Source organism: Phalacrocorax aristotelis, chromosome 1 (genome assembly GCF_949628215.1).
Source record: "Phalacrocorax aristotelis chromosome 1, bGulAri2.1, whole genome shotgun sequence".
NCBI lineage: Eukaryota > Metazoa > Chordata > Aves > Suliformes > Phalacrocoracidae > Phalacrocorax > Phalacrocorax aristotelis.
In genome coordinates this window covers 181,564,725-181,582,120 of record NC_134276.1, presented here as the reverse complement: position 1 = coordinate 181,582,120, position 17,396 = coordinate 181,564,725, and the positions used below count along the sequence as shown (strand labels likewise).

At 42.9% G+C, this 17,396-nt stretch overlaps 1 protein-coding gene across 4 annotated transcripts in view; it reads left to right on the top strand.

Moving 5' to 3' along the window:
* SRGAP1 (SLIT-ROBO Rho GTPase activating protein 1) overlaps positions 1-17,396 on the top strand; it is a 152,589-nt gene that overhangs the window by 66,890 nt on the left and 68,303 nt on the right. For all 4 annotated transcript variants that reach the window (XM_075080924.1, XM_075080922.1, XM_075080923.1 and 1 more), the window contains exons 2-3: positions 11,619-11,814; positions 15,161-15,323. In XM_075080924.1, the coding sequence (XP_074937025.1) occupies positions 11,619-11,814; positions 15,161-15,323 (359 nt within the window). The remainder of the gene's footprint in view (positions 1-11,618; positions 11,815-15,160; positions 15,324-17,396) is intronic.

Here is a 17,396-nt window from a genome sequence, read left to right as displayed (position 1 = left end):
AACACTGTGCCCAGAAGCGTGCCAACAACTAAACTACACTGTGCAGTTCTAGCATGTTGCCCAAGACAGTGTCTTTGCCCCACTTAGTCGACTACAGTAGACAGGACCTTATACAACTACAGGGATGTACTCAGGTGAGTAATTAGCATGGCTTGTGGACCTAAAGTTTTAAAACTGGTGTTGAAGGCGTCACAGTGGCATAGCTGTTTGTCTCAGTGAAGAAGAGGAGCGTCATGAATCTGTTGCAGCAAGAAAATACAAAGCTGTTTTAGAAGGAAACCACAAAGTGCTCAGTATGTTAAATTTGCAGTTTTTAGGAGTTAAATGTGTAAAAGATAAATGAGCAACAGTGAAAGTATTTTGCAGCATGTTAGGCAGGTTGGGCTGAAAAAGGATGTGGGTAAAATCCTCGCACACAGGGCACAAATTGCGGTTTCCTTTTTGTTCTTAACTGGACTGGGAACTTAAAAAGCTGTCACTGAAAGTCATGGCTGGGTCAAACGCGTGCTCTTATTTATGGCATGCAGTGGGGTGTGTGTTGTACTAAAAATGTTTTACTGACCTCTTAAAAGATGTGCCATGCATGGAGAATCATTTTCACAGGATGTAGGGAGGGCATTTTCTCTAGTTATTAATTCCTGAGCCTTATCGCAGTGATAGTCATCAATGTACAGAAGAGGCCATATCTGCTTGATGCACAGATTTCATAGCTTTCCTGCTCGTCTTGCTGCTTAGGAGTTCCTGCCCTGCACTGCTACCAGCATAACTCTCATCTTAACAGCTATGTCTTCTGCCAGAGGCTCAGAATAATTTATTTTTGTCAAGAAAAGACACATCTCTCAGCATTTAATTTATAGAAAAAGCCTTCAGACATTTTGACTTGTCAGCTGTCCACCTGAGATATTAAGAAGGAAGGGTTTCATTGTGGCAGAGCTTAACAAAATGAAATGATGCTCATATCTGCATGATAGGGAGGTTTCTGCTTCTCTGGAGGTACAGGATATGTGCCAGTACCAAGCCTGGGGTTGTTCTAGAGAGGTGTCGGCGGATGGGTGATGCAGTGTCTGTCGCAGAGCAGACACTGCTGTGCTGCCCAGATTCAGCTCCATCATCAGCCTTGCGGCAGCCGGGCCAGGAACTTAACCTGGCTTCACCCAGCTTGCAAGTAAGGAAGCTGATTAAGATCATTAGGTTTTTGTTACTGTCCTGATAGTGACAAACTGATTTCTTTTTTCTGCTGCCTACTTGACTTTATATTGTGTTCTGCACTTTCAAGAAACTTTAGAAGAACCTTTTGAAAGCAGATGCTGCAGCTACCAAATATTTTGTGCTTAGTGCACAGACTCTACAGTGAGGATATATATATCCCGCTTGTTGAAGTACTGGTGCAGCACCTAGTAGCTGACTGCTTGTTTCTGCTTGATCTTGGCTAGGGCAGAAAGATGTAAAATGTTCTTTGAATTGTCATGTTATTTCTTTCAAGACAATAAACTCTCAGAGTTTGGGGAAACAAGGAGCAGAAAGGGCATTTAAAATGAGGGTACTGAAGGAGTGGAGTTGCCTTGAATTATTTCCAAGGTAACGGAGAACTTGCTTTCACTACAGATTTTATTTTCTCACCGCTACTTGCATATTATTCTGTAAAGTCATAGCAGTTATGAAAGTCTGAAATCTGTTTTAGATATTTGTGCCATCTAAATTTAATTAGAGGAGGAATTAGTTAATAAAAACACTAGAATAATTTCTAAGTGCTAAAGACCTAAATCTGCCACATTGGGATAATTAAGCAGTGTCAGGCTGGACTCAAGGTTCCCCAGTGCTTCAGCAGCTCCTGCACGTTCAGAACGTGATCTCCAAAGAGCAAATTAAAATGGGAAAGGAAAGGACTACTGTGTCTTCTGTCTGCCTTACAATTTCCTCCTTTTTGCTGCTGCTTACAGGAGAAATCACTAAAACCAATACAGCAGTGACCAAATACGGTTGCATGCGGGAAACGAAAGATTATCCAGAAGTCCTCCATGGCAAGAATGGGTTTGTTTAACAAGCTTGTTTGCATTTTAATGCAAAATTGACAGTGGTGATCCCAGGCTCTGTAAACCTGTGTACATGCAGCATTGCTTTTACATTTTACCATCAACTTTAAGACTACCATCTGCTGCTCCTTTTCTTCTCCATTTCTTGCCATTTGCCGCTGTTGTCTGATGGGTGCACCACTCATCTCAGAGGAGCCCTTCAGAGGGCAGCAGTCTGTGCTACCGTGTAAGGAGACTCTGTGGCCAGTTAGCCCCCACATCTAATAGCTGAGGAGCTTGGGGCTCTGGGCCCAGAAATACCTGCGGAGGTGGGGCACTGGGCCTGGAAACTTAATTGAAATCAGGCTGGTTTAGGGAATGCTTATTAAAATACATTACAATAATTGAAATCAGACTGGTTTAGGGAATGCTTATTAAAATACATTTATTGACTTCTTTGCACTCCCGTGGTCATTTGACACTGGCAGAAGCTTGGTAATGGTTCACCTTATATTGTTGGTTTCATTGTGCAGGTAATTAGCTCTATAAACAGTGCCCTGAGCAATGGGAAACTTTGTAACTATGTCCTCAAGCCTGTTCTGGCTTTAAAAGAAAATAAAAAAAAACACAAACCAAGGAGAAATTACTACACTAATTTTTAAAAAGCAAGTATTATAAGTTCTTCATTTAAATAGTGAATTCACAGGTAGAGAATTTCCACAAAAATAACAAGATATTTTTCTGAAGTTCCAAGTGGCCTGACATGAAAGCATACAGATATGTGATATACATATGGAAATATAAAACCTGCCAGCAGTTTGTCTATAAAGAGCAAGAGAATCAATTGTCACCCAGAAAAATTATACCTTGTAGTTTGATAGGATTTGTAAACCAGATACGGCATTTCAGGAGCAGTAAAACCACCCCACCTGTACAGCAGCGGTATGTTCATTTCAGAGCAGCTTCTCTGCTGATCCCTGAAGATCATCCTTTCGTAAGGCTGTTTCTCCCGCAGTCCCAGTCTTGTGGTACTGGTGTCTGTGTGCCAGGCTCCGCCGCTCCCCAGCCTGGCCGCATCCACCCTGCCCGCCTGCACGCTGCCGTCAGTGCAAAACGGGCAGCCGCTCCCAAGAGTTCGTGCATGCTCCTGCCAAGCCTGGTGAGAACATAGTATTTCACTCACCAGCGTAAGCTGCTGCTGGGAAATGACCTTTGTTATAGCTACGAACTTTTGGGAAGGTTTCAAAAGAGGTCGAGATTGACCTGTAATGGCACTGACATCAGACTGCACCTTCCCTGCTCTGACAATACCTGTGGAGCATAACCAGCAGGAACCGCTTCTTTTCACTCTATGGGTTAGTCCTTCTGGCTGTCTGCAAAAGTTCTGGTACTGATACGTGGTGACCTGGGAGGGTTGTGTAGCGTGGATATAAGGGGGAAAAAGACTGCTTGCTTTGATAGCAGTATGTCCGTTGGATGAGCATAAGCTTCTTGTAAGTTTAAGTAAAGACAGTAATCCCAGCATGAGTAAAGTCAGTGACAAATCTCTATTGATTTCAGGGAGGTCAAAATTTAGCTTACAAGCCTTGATCTTTTGCTGACATGAATTTCCTGGGAGACATGAGCTTGACCATCAGTTGATGCTAAAGCTGCTTTTAGCGCTCTGGAAATGAAGGAGTTCTTTTGTTCCACTTTATGAAGTGGTGTAGCTGAAAAAACATTTCCCTAGGTGCTCGTTAAAATGTAGAATTTACAATCTAAACACAGAAGAGCAAGTGTGTAACAAGGATATAGCATAAAGCATGTACTGGGTGAATTCTGTTTAATAGTTAAGAGGCAATCTGTGTTCTGGAAAGAATTTTCTATACAGAGAAAATAACCAGAAGGAAGGATACATTTCGTCTACCGATTAGAGCAATCACAGCAGTCTGTAATAAACAAATTAAGTAATAGACTTATAGAAACCTGTGGCCAGGAAGGTTTTTTTTTTTCTTCTGGAGCGCTCTTGTCAATCCAGCATTCCAGACATTGCTGCAAAGGATTAGTCAGAGGAGAGCCATGAGTAATTTTTCTGTTCTCCTGGCAGGTACCTCATTGGTAAGAAGAGGAGAAAGATTTGGGCAGACTGAGTTTCCTTTTAATTTTCTCATGTGGCCAAAATTTAAGTCTGCAAGGAAAGCCACATGGTATCTTTAACAAGCGTAAAAGAACCCGATGGTCTAAATCCTTTGGAAGCTTCAGAATAAGTTGTCACATAGATCTTGACAGTTTACATGGCCTAAATGAGTTTTTAGACACCTACTGCATGATGGCCTGTCTGCTTGGCAGACAAAGATGCCCACAGACTCCTTATCTCTCTTTTGCCTTTTTTTTTTTTTCCCCTCTCTAAGACTACAGACTTTTGCCATGAATGCCACAGTTGGGGTAGTTTCTGCATTGTTTTGTTCTTCTTAAATGTGTTTGGGGGCTTGTTTGATGTGGGTTCTTAGCTTTTCTTTTGTGTGCTGGTGGTTTGCAGAGCTGATTTGTTTGTCTGGAGGTGGGGCAGTTGGATTGCAGGAGAGCATCTGCTCCCACAGCGGGAGGTGAGGGCTGGGTCAGGCTGGTGAGAGACCTTGCATCAGACGTTGAGGCAGAGGAGGTGTCTTGCGCTTTGCTCTCTTCTCTTCTGGGTTGGCAGTGTTTTTGAGATGAGGTCGAATTTTGCTGTTGAACAAAACAAAGTTCCCTCTCCTCTAAGGGGTAGAAGCTTTTGTCCTCAGAGTCCCAGCTCCTGTGATCAGAAGGACAAAGTGTGCCATCCTCAAGTTTTGGTAGGACGTAGTGCCAGCGCTTAGTTATGGTTGCAAAGGAGCAGCTGCCACAGAAGCAGTGGCACTCAAAATGTGGTGCAGGCAGGCTGCCTGCTTAAACCCACGGTCGCTTGGCAGTAGCGCTGTGGCAAGAAGTGTCCTGCCAAGTCGTGAGCTGGCGCGCTGCCCTCCATTCAGGCTTGGACTGTAGGCAGCCAAGTGACCAGCAGCTGTGGCTGTGAATAGCAGGAGGGCGTTAGTCCAAGAACAACAAGAAGAAAAGCTTCTTCAGCTATGTATAGAGGTTTTCTTGGCTCTTCCAGACATGTCTTCCCATTTCAAGGGAAGGTGGAAGGTGCCCTAATGAAGCAACCCCGTTTGGATCCCGTCCACTGGGAACCCCCAGTTACACGGTTCTGGTTGGGGGCATGTTGTTGCTCAGTCTGTGGCTGCAGTAGGCATGAGTGTGTTTGCTTGAATGTGTAGAATGAAGTTTGCAGCTGCAAGGAGAGAATTCGTTCTTTCTCTGCTCTCTTTGTTTCAGCACAACTGAAGCAACCTGTAAACTATTGTATTCATCCTGCAAATGGCTTCTACACCAGCTTTCCTGCTAATAGCTGCACAAGGACTGTTGTTATCCTTAAGCATGCCAAAATGCTTGAATGAGTGAGGTTTACAGTTTTTAAAGGGGTTGATATATGTCAACAGGGGCTTCAGATTCCCACCCTTTGTACAGCCCTGCAGATACCAGGCGTAATTCTCACTCCCCAGCCATTTCCACAGGCTACTACAGCCTGGAGATGTGTTCTCTTGAAGGCAACCTCAACCACATCCACAAAACCCCCCAAACAAACAAAAAGTCTGAAATGAATTCTCTGGGAAATGGCATGAAGCCAAGCAGTAAATTTAGAGCTGGGGTGTGCATTGCAGAGGTTTCACTTTAAGTGGGAACATGCATAAAGCTGTATGCTCAACATCCTAAGTGAAATCACTTGGGGGGTAGAAGAAAGTCCACAAAAGTCATGCCTTCAGAAGCTCAAGGGCATCACTGTCTATGCAGCCACACTTCTTACTTGCATGTTGAACACAGAGAAGTGGTTTCCACTAGTCTGTCATAGAAAGTTAATGTTGTGGGACAGACTCATGAGCTATTTAAAGGCATTTCTGCAGCAGCCTGTGAGATCCTCACCCCAGCATCTCTCATCAGCTGTCAGGCTGGTGGAATTTCCTGGCTTTTGAAGTGCTTGTGGTCCAGGAAAATGGCAGCGAGGACCTGGAAGAGAGTGTAAGCCAGACTCCCTGCCAACCACAGAGCTTCTCTCACCATTTGTCGGAGAAACACTTAAATAGCTTTCTAGACATGGCTCTGAGAAATAAAAGCTTGTCCAGCACAAGTACCTTTAGGCTGTGTATCTCGGAGAGGAGTATCAGCCGCTGAGCCACAGCACCCACCAATAGGGCTGATACCTCTCATCATCTTTATCTTCTTGTCTGCTGAGAGCCAGTTTAACATCCCTGGCAGGTGTGGGAGTGCTGGCGTTAAGGAGTACTAACTGTGCACTGGGGCACCTTCAGGCCCCCCTCAGTGATTCCTGCTGCGGTTTCTCTGCTGGCAGTGTCCTCGGTGGCTTGGAGCTAAGCACTTTCCTGAAACAAAACCTAAACTGCAGATGTTGTCCAGCTGCATTCAGCTGGACCGAAGCTCTGCCCATCTCGACAGAGAAGCCAAAAGCAGATCCTTACAAAGGCAGAAGGCTGGGATGAAACTGGAAAGATCAGTTCGCCAATGCAGCAGCCTGGCTTCTAGCAGCAGTCTCGGACATGAGCCATTCGTACTCTAAGTAACTAAGGCACGGGGAGAGTCATGTCAGACTCAAGTGTCTTCAAGGAGGAACTACAAGATGATTAATGCTCCATTATCTGCTTAATTACAAGTGTATGTCGGTCACCAGATGATATCTAGACTGAATTTAAGGTCTGAATCTTCTGATATGGTATATGATCTGAATATCCTAAATGTGAGAATGAGGGATGTGCATGTTGATAGCTCAGTGGGGAAAAAAATGACAAAGTTGTAATGGTTTGGAAATACAGTGTAAGACACTATACGTTGTCCTCAGTGCTTTTGATGAGACATTTCTGAGTGTTTTAAAACTAATCTGAAATTCGGGTTTTTTGGGTGAAGGAGGTATTTAAAAAGAGGTGGGTGGTAATGGGAGTTTGAAGTTACCGAGCAGATAAAGACCTGCAAATGTAACTGTGCCTCCTGAGGGCCTGTTTGTACTCTCAAATAATTCTGATGAGCTGCTTGCTTTTATAATCATTCACAGGATGGGGCCCTGGGGCTGTTTGTATTATTATCAAGTAATACTACTGGATTAATGTGTCTGTGTAGTTTGTATATTGTAATCATGAATTAAATATAGCTCAGTGCTGGGCAGGGTGAGGCAGCAGGTGGGAGGCTTGCAGTGCAGCCTAGGGGTGACCAGGGAGAGGTGTCTGGCTCTGCGGCACCTTCCAGAGCTTTCAGCAAATGTCAAAAACCATGCCAGGGCTGCTCTGCTAGCAGAAAAGTTAATTCCACTTAAACAGGAGTTAAGGGTGTCAGGCTGCAACAGCTCTCGGGGAGGCTCAAGTGGGAAGCAGCTCGCAGCAGACATGTAACAGCACCATAAAACATGCATTAGAATTGCTTTGGTTGAGAGTTGGTAATGAGGGTTCACAGTGGTCTGGGAAGTCTCTGGGGGCTGACAGGACTAGGCACAGCCTAGAGAGGCGTAACAGGAGCACCGCAGCATCACAGGGCAGGGCTGCAGATGTTGCAGTAGGGAGTACTGCGGTGGGCTGGCAGTCTGCGTGCAAAGTGTTGGTCTGGCAGCGGGTTAATTTGGTTAATAGTGCATATTTACGAGGTGTCCAGCTTCTGAGGTCAGGAGGGGGTTTCCTGTGGCTTTCTGGGATGTGTGATGGAGCCTGGTGCTTTGGTGTGTGTGGAAGCAAAGGTGACAAGTTTTGTTCCTTGCTGGTGTGTGGCTAGTGTCATTGTTGTGTGCCATATCGCAGTATGTCTCACCATGACAGCCTTCAGGTGGGGCAATGGCCTGTAACTGGTTACACGTATCTTCTCCAGGGTAATCTGGTGTACTACTTTAGTGCTATATAAGTCATTAGTTGTAATATTGTACAGTGTGCAAAGAGGTAACCTTGGCGAGTTTATTTCTCATGGTGATTTGGATGATGTCAGTAGTTCAACTTCGTCCACACTATACTTAACTCTCAAAACAGCTATAATCTTGTCTCCTTTTGGTTTTCGTAGTGCACTGATTTAACCTCTTGTCAGGAGAAAATAAAGATTTGTTGAAAGGTTAGAGTTATATCTTGAGGGCTGCCACAAACAAAACCTAATGTTATACTTAATATAGTAATTCTAGAGGGTGGTGTCAATGAGGGCATAATTGAAATAACTTTTAACATGAAAATCTTTAGAGATAAAACTTTACCCAGAGGTTATTGATTTAATTACGGTCACATTAGCTGCTTCCTTGCTTTGGTCGTGTGTGCAAATCTTGGACAAAAGGTGGGGGTTTCTTTTCCACTTCATGTGAATTCAGTCTCTTCAAGCTGCAGTGTAAATGGATGGTATTCCGTTTGAACCAGCCCGTGGCCAGAAAACCAGTGAATATGACTCAAAGCTGCTCTACAGAGAAGGAGAAGGTGTTAATTCATCCAGGGTTTAAACATGCCTGTTCTTGGCAGAAAATAGCATGGCAATCCTTTGACATCAGCCACCCTGCAGAGCAGAATAGGACAATGTCATTGCCCATTACAGCTGGTATCAGTTCGACTTTGAATTTAAATGTGCCAGCAAAATAAAGACAGGCACCCTTCTGTTGCCTGCTGCACCTGTCTCTGTATCTATGGAGTTTGGGCTGTACTAGTTTTTAATTTGGCACCTTCTTGGCATATTGGATATTTGTTTCTTTGAATGCGGTACAGCAATTTTCCATGCTGCTCTTTGTAGCCCTAAAGAAGTCACGCATGGATTGGTTAAAGAAGAAAACATTGCCTTCATGCATTTTTCCATAGCAGTAGGTAATGGGTGGTCTATGATAGTTAATAGTACTTGGACAGGTGTGATTTTGTGATGCACAGCTGCTCAGGCTGGCTGGCTGTTATGCCAATGTTTGTTGGAGAGTTTTTGTTGCTTGGTTTTGTTTTTTTTTTTAATCCACAGCTTTCTTTTATCAGAAAGTGAAAATCACAACATTTGCTGATCTGATTTCTTACTCGTTGCCATCTCCTCAGCCTGCCAGTGTAGCGTTACACACCTTATTAGGAAAAGAAGAATTGAAAAATGCAGGAGCAGAAGAACATGAAAGACTGGAAGGAGAACTGCTATGCTGAAGTCGCTTCTGGAGAGACTCTGGTCAGCTGGCATGAGTGGGATGTGCATCTCCCCTTTTTCTCTTCCTGTGGGAGGCCAGAGGTTCAGCCTTTTGGAGCCAGTATGTTTTTTCTCCTTGCCAAGACTCAAACAGCCAGAAATTGTGGAACTTCCTTCATAAGGCTCCAGTCCCCCTCTAACCCTAACTTGCCAGCTTTCTCAGAGTTTGGACACCTCCGGGCACCATCAGCCTTCAGAGATCATGCTCTGATTTTGTTTCCTAATATACAAATCTGAAGGAAACTACTACTGTCCACTGGAAATCCAGGCAGCATCAGAAAGCTAATGCAATTTCTCATATTGTATCTGTCGTCCCTTGTTCATTGTTTCCTGTATCTCTATTCATATATTCCTGTTTCTAAAACCTTTCTCTTTCATGTTGCTATGGTAAAAGCCTGCCTAAAAATGAAGAATTATGGCAGTGAGATCCACTGACCTACAAAATAATCAGAACTGTACAGAGCTCTGCTTTTAAAGTAACTGGTAGAAAATCTGTAGTGGGAAAGGGAGATGGCCAAAGTACAGGAGCAATGTACATGGATTTGGATTTAGTCAAAACTCCAGCTATGGCCAAAATTGCCACTTCTGATCAGTGAATCTGTATGACTGGTTTCCTATACCAGGAATTTTCCATTATTACAATAGCAAAAGTAGTGGACACCCAAAAAAGCAGTCTTGGGTTTTTGTTTCTGTTAATAACCTTCCAGCTCCAGTGTGATTTTCTCCTCTATGTACATGAATGTCATTGATACAGTGTTGTATTACAGTGGCTCATCCTTGCTGGAGGCATGGTGCTTTTCCAACAAACTGATTTGAAATGAAATGGAAACCAAACCATGAATTTTTTGGTTCACCTCCCAGGCTATTAAAATGGATGGTTTCATTAATGATTAACACAGCAGCTGGTAGCTCAAAGGAGATCTGGAAGAAAACACTGCAATGTCTCCCTCCTCCAGTAAATATACTGGCTTAACAGTTTTCTGTGCTCATCCTGCCTTATTTCAGTATACACATTTGAAACCCCAGCAGAGAGGATCTCTGCCTTCCTACCTGGTTTAAGATCAGTAAGGATGCATTAGTTCCGAGATGGATCAGATAATTTTTGTAATGTTATTGCTACTTACTGGTTTGCAGTTCCCTGTGGTGTAAGCCGTGGCTTTTAGAATGTTTCTCTATTTCGAACCAGTGAGGCATCTAAGATTTCCAACATCATCTTACCCACAGCATGGTTACATCATTAGGAATCAAGTAAAAGTTGACAACAATTTTGCATTTACATGGACATCACTTCTGGCCTATTATTTTGCTATCAAGAAGTCCTTGTTACACAATTAAACTGTTTAAAAATATATACATATATTATGGTTGCAAAATGTTTACTCCTGTGTTCACTCCACAATGTTGGATTACAATGTTGCCTGGGCAGCTAATGAACCAGTCTCTCAAAAGAAAGAGAGGGATGTTTTTAGACTAAGTGTTCCGAGAATGTGATTAACTGCTTAGCACTCAAGAAATAAAAGTGCTAAAAAAAAAAACTAAAAGGAAGCAATTATGCATATGGCAAACAGCATACGATAGAGTGGTAAGAAATCTGGAGGCTTTTGTCTGTTACTTTAGATGATCACTGTGACCATATATTCTCTTACAAATTGACAGATTTTGCTTTATTTGAATAAATACACCTCAGTCTCTGGAATCTTTTGCAAATTTTCAGATAGGTATCTCTAAATATAGGTACAGTTTTTCCTCTATACTTGCTGTGAAATATTGTGAATGCACATACACTACACCAGTTCCCTCTCTGGCAGAGATGGGGCAGGTGCAGAAGCTAACCTATGCACAGTTATGATGCCTCCAGAGTTTATCACAAGGTTGTTTCCACGGTGTACATGATGATACCAGCCAGCATAGTCTACCTGGCAGTCAGCAGGCTGATGCCGGCCCAGAGAGTGCTTGTTTAACCTGCCATTTTTCAGGGCAGCAGAAGGAGCTGCAGATCAAATGGTTGCACAGCACCTCCTGCAAGGAGATCACTCAGAGCCAGCTGCTGTGCTCATGCCAGGAAGAGGATGAGAGAGGAAGAGGGAGGCAGGTCTTCTGCTGATGTGAGCCCAGCAGAGTCCTGACCCCTTGCCATAGCTGTTTGTGAGACAGCCAGTGGGCGGGAGGAAGCCGTGGCCTGGGGCATGAGCGAGGGGTGGCAGAAGTGAGAGCTGCCACTGCTGTGTCCCACCACAGGACCTGAAATCCAGATCCAGCTGGTGTAGCTGCAGAGGCTGAAGTATGCTGGAGCGTTTATAATTTTGGTTGGTAGCACTCAATTCTTATTTGCTTTCACTGACCTGAGCGGGTATGTGATTCTTTCATTAGAGATCCGAGCTCAACTCATCGAGCAGCAAAAATGCCTGGAGCAGCAGACTGAAATGAGAGTGCAGCTTCTTCAGGATCTGCAGGATTTCTTCCGCAAGAAGTCGGAAATAGAGATGGAGTATTCCAGAAACTTGGAAAAATTGGCGGAGAGATTCATGGCAAAAACAAGAAGTACAAAGGACCATCAGCAGTACAAGTAAGAAAGATTTCCTTCCCCCTCATGCACATGTTAGCCTTTGCTGGAGTGCTGTGCTGCTGTTTGCTTCTGCTGGTTTTGGGTACTGCCAGGTTGAGCCTGGGTTCAAAAGATGCATTTAAAATTGCCACCCCTATTTAACAGTGTAGCAGTTTTCACTGCGATTGAAGGTAGCTGGGTGCCTAAATAGTATTTTGTTGATTTGGCCCTCTGCAATTATTCATGTAAGCTTCTGACAAGTGGTTTCAGTTTCTTAAAATGTAGGCTGCACACATATTATCCCTAACCTACCATACGGAATTTAAAATGCCCAAAATGCAGCCAGTATCTAGAAGAGATGCAGAGCACCAAAAGGGCTTGAAAGCTGATGTATTGCAGTGGAGTTGATAGGATTTGAAAGTGTCTTGGTAAAGATCAATCACCATTACAAAAAAAAAAAAAAAAAGACAGGAATTTTGAAGAAAAAAAAAAGCATTAAAAAAGAAAACTATTTTGACTTGCTGTTGCATGTGAACTTGTGCTGCCTTTTGACCCCTCTTACTCCTGAAAATGAAGTGAATGATGTGAATGTTATGCCTTCTTTATGATTTAATGTATCTCTTCTGTGACATAGTAACTTGTGTGCAAAACAAAAGCGGTCAAGTGGTCAGGTAGCATCTGGTAAAACACATGTATAGCATGTTTCCTAAAGTGTTTCAAATGCACTACTTGTTGGCGTAGTCTCATCTGGTTATTTTCCTGACTTGAGCTGATTAATGAATATATTTGCCTGGCCCTGTTATGCTTAGAAGTAGAAACCAATATTTTGTACTGGGTCCTGCACTTGGGTCACAACCACCCCGTGCAACGCAAAAGGCTTGGGGAAGAGTGGCTGGAGAGCTGCCTGGCAGAGAAGGACCTGGGGGTGCTGGTTGACAGCTGGCTGAGCATGAGCCAGCAGACTGCCCAGGTGGCCAAGAAGGCCAACAGCATCTGGGCTTGTATCAGGAGTAGTGTGGCCAGCAGGAGTAGGGAAGTGATCGTGCCCCTGTACTCGGCACTGGTGAGGCCGCACCTCAAATACTGTATTCAGTTTTGGGCCCCTCAGTACAAGAGGAAAATTGTGGTGCTGGAGCGTGTCCAGAGAAGGGCAACGAAGCTGGTAAATGGTCTGGAGAGCGAGTCTGATGAGGAGTGGTTGAGGGAGCTGGGGTTGTTTAGCCTGGAGAAGAGGAGGCTGAGGGGAGACCTTATCACTCTCTACAGCTACCTGAAAGGAGGTTGTAATGAGGTGGATGTTGGTCTCTTTTCCCAAGTAACAAGCAAAAGGACAAGAGGAGACGGCCTCAAGTTGCACCAGGGGAGGTTTAGACTGGATATTAGGAAAAATGTCTTCACTGAAAGGGTTGTCAAGCATTGGAACAGTCTGCCCAGGGAAGTAGTGAAGTCACCACCTTGGAGGTATTTAAGAGACATGTAGATGTGGTGCTTAGGGACATGGTTTAGTGATGGACTTGGCAGTGTTAGGTTAACAGTAGGACTCAATGATCTTAAAGGTCCTTTCCTACCTAAATGATTTTATCATTCTGTGATTTGTGTTTGTAAAACCTAAAAATAAGTACCTTTTTTCACTCTCCAGTCAGTGATGTGCTGCAGATACAGACAGAGCTTTTGTTTTGGGAGAAAAGTCTTTCCAAACACATCTGGCAAATGAAAGGTTAATCCAAATACAGCTTACACAGTTCAAAAAGCAATAACATATATTTCTTAAAATTCAGTTAAGTGACTCAATGATTCCCTGAAATAACCAATGTGTGCATATGTCACCACTTCAAAGAGAGCCCTGGCTTCTGTTCAGCTTGTGGCAAAATCATTTTGCCTTGTGCATACAAACATCTTTCCTCGCTCTTAAACATGTGTTAAATCCATACTGGCAGATGTGCACGGGGGTCATGGCTGGAGTCCTGCCTTCGGCTTTGTTCTGCATTTCTCTGCTCTGGGAAGAGGTTGCAGCAAAAGTCACTTTAGCTGGTGGTCCCCTATGCTGTTCCCGCCATTGCCCCCAGAATAGGCAGGAAGGTATGTAGGATTGGCTTTGGGACATGCAGAAGCAGTGAGGACAAAGAAAGATCAGCACGGCCCTTGAGGGGTGCTCATGTTGGCTGACCTGGCTGATAAAACCCTGATGATCCTTGCTGAGTAACACAGTTAAGATGTCCATCTCAAACAAAATGGGGAAGTTTCCTTAACTCACTTCTGATTCATAGCAAAGCAAAGAACTGATGATTGAGAAAAGGCTTTTGTCTGTTAACCATTAGTTGTTGCTTTGATTCTGGGAGTAAAAGCTAAAGGTAGACAGCTGAGGAATTTAAGGGCATATTTCTGACAGTGAGAATAGTTAATTATTAGAACAATTTACTAAGAGTTGAAGGAGTTTCTCTCTCAATTCATCACCACCTCTGGCTGTTTTATCTTCACGTGCTTGATACTTTGACTATAGGAGAATCCTTGCACAAGGGAAAAAAAAAAGAGAGCAGCAAGTTTCTAGAGCGCTTAGTTGCAAGGCAAACTTGAAATCAAAATTTCATAAGGCAAATTTTATACATAGGTTTTTGTTGTCTGTGAAGCAGTTGTTGAACTACATGTATTTTTATTTTGCTTTGTGTAAAAGGAATGAGAAGTCATCTAAGATTTCACTTTTTGCAAAATTAAAAACCTGGAGTGGGCCTACAGTGCTAAAAGTCTGCCAAGGAAATTCAGAACTGGACTGCTGAGGAAAGAGTCCAGTCTTGCTGTTTGTCTTGTAACTGAACCACCTGGGACTGGCAGTAGCAATGTATTTATGACTGCTGTGAATTTATGAACGCTGATCACGGAATATGTATGCTTGCGACATTTCTTTCTACTTTTATAGCAGTTATACAGATCCATTTCAGTGAAACAGCTACCCCTGCAATTTTGCTCATGAAGGGTTTGGGATGTGCTTGTTTATTTCTAATGTCAAAAATTAATTACTCTTTCAGCAGTGACCTTTATTGATTTTGAATATTTACATGTACTCCATGTGTAAGCAACGGCAAGCTTTGTGGCAAGATTTTTTTATAGTCTCAAATGCCTTGCAGTGTTCTGAATTCTTACTTTTTTCCTATATTTTTAGTATCCATGCCTCATTAGATTTGTAGAATGTGTCTCAAAAGAGTGATCTGAAGTTTGCCTAACCCAAGTTATTCAAAGAACAGATTGATGGACTGCTCTGAAGCAGCCATTTTTACATAACACGTTATGACTGAATGTCAGGGAGATGTTTGTGATAATAATGTTACTTTTTCATTTCTATACATAATACATGTGCATATCTCCTCTTTAGGAAAGACCAGAACCTCTTGTCGCCAGTGAATTGCTGGTACTTACTCCTGAACCAAGTGAGAAGAGAAAGCAAAGACCATGCAACATTGAGCGATATCTACCTGAACAACGTGATCATGCGGTTCATGCAGATAAGTGAAGACTCCACCAGAATGTTCAAGAAGGTAATGCCTTTCCTGCAGTCCTCCAGCTGGGCTTGTAAGATGCATGAGGGAGGCAAAAGTGTCCTAATAGGTAGCATTTGAGGAGAAGATGCAGCACACACAGCATAAAATCTGTTTTAGCACATGTATAAATTCTTCATGACTGTTCTCGCGGAGCAAATCCTTAGTGCTAAAGTGCCTGGGAACCTGCTGTACATGCTGGTGACCTTAAAGGCTGAATCGCAAATATCCAAAAGGCAGGCAAAAAAGCCTGTTCTCCTCTCAAAAGCATGCTTGTTTACCCATGCAGAAAGGAAACAGTTTTTGCTTAGGACTCCCAAAATAGTAATGCTATATTAATTAATTATTTGTAAAAATAGTATTTCATTGTAACTCTGTCACAAGAGAAATAGATTTAAGCAAAGTAAGGGCGTGCCATGTAGTGCCTTGGCATAAAGATGGTAGCATATCGTAGCATATGCTACGATTTTTCTGAAAGTGTTTCCTTCCCAATATTAAATATGCACATACTTTTTTTATCACATAACAACTTCCATTATCATTTAAGTATTGTCTCTGTACATGTTTGTCCTTGTACATGCACGTTACACATTTTCATAACACATACCACATGTAAATCCCTATTCTGCTAAGCAAGCACTCTAGGCAGCCTTAATTTGAGATCTACATAATGTGTTTGCAGTCATTGTTGCTATAATGTTCTGAAATAAAAATAGATTATGAATGGATATCCATCAGTCAAAGGGGGATGCTGGTAGGTAAGCATCATACAAAAGAGTTCAAAAAGAATAAAGGTTAAAGAATGTAAAGCGTGTGACTAAATGGTGGCAAGAGCACCAGATTAATGTTTAAATAGGGAACTGATTTCACGTATACCTGAGCACAGCCCTAGATAGGTAGCAAAGGGTTGGGGAGAAGAATCATTTAGGGACCACATAGGTTGTACTTGGAGGAGAAAAAGTAAAAATATTACTCAAATTTATCGGCATGCATTAAAGCTTGTAACAGTAATAGAGTTGAAATTTACAGTTTCTCAGTCAGTAATGGTCTGTTCATGTAATACGTCTGATGAGTAACACTAGTTCACAAACCACTGAACTTACTAATATGGAATATTGTTACGGAAGTTGAAAAGATAATAGGAAAAGCAATTTGAGTGTGCTGCAGTACTGCCTGTGTGGAGATATCTCAGGCTCGCTTGGACCAGCAGAAATTCTTCAGTATTGACTCTGGAATAGTTTTGCAGTTGTTTATGTCATATCTCAGAAATCTCTTCTTCACTAGGTGTGCATTGATAGCAAACTGTCCTGTTTGCTTTCAGTGTTGTTCAGTTCTTTAGCACTGGAAATCTTGCTTTTCCCTCCCTTGTCTCCAGATGGACTGTACCAAAATGTCTAGATAAAGTTTTCTGTGGAGAAGTACACAGAATTCCTTCTTTATTCACTCATAACTTATTAATAGTGATTGCTGCAGCTTACCTTTCAGAAGGAGGAAAATATGTGGACATTTTCAGTGCATTAACAAGTGGCATGTTGTCACATCTTCCTGACAGAGTCGTCTCTTTCCTCCATATCGTGTGTAAGAACGTGCAACATTTCACATTTTCTCTTTCTAGCATGGCTTCTTGAAGTAGAGCACTCAACTGCTCTTGCTTTTTTATTCCTAACTTGGATCTTCTACAGGGGAAAGAAGAGAAAGGAAATTGAGGGAGTCCTGCTGTGCATAACCCGGAGCTCACATTAGTGGAGCCCAGATCCTCAACAGCCCTATCCTTCTTTTCAGCAGGGTTTGCCAGCTGAAACTGAGCGTGGTAGTGTCACATCAAACAGCTGTTAACTGAGGTGGAACATGGGCAGAGTGACCTCACCAAAGGCAGTATGAAGGGATCTGAGCCAGGCCCTCTAATATGAGGGGAAGGGTGGCAGGAAGGCAAGCGGCACCTCAGTATGATGTAAGTGAGCTTCATGGGCACACGGCCTGAATGTGGCGGTGGTTGTTCACCAGTATTAATTTTTAGCACTTAATTTCAGAACTTCTGTCTGTCAGCAGTTGATATTTATTGGAGAAGGTTGG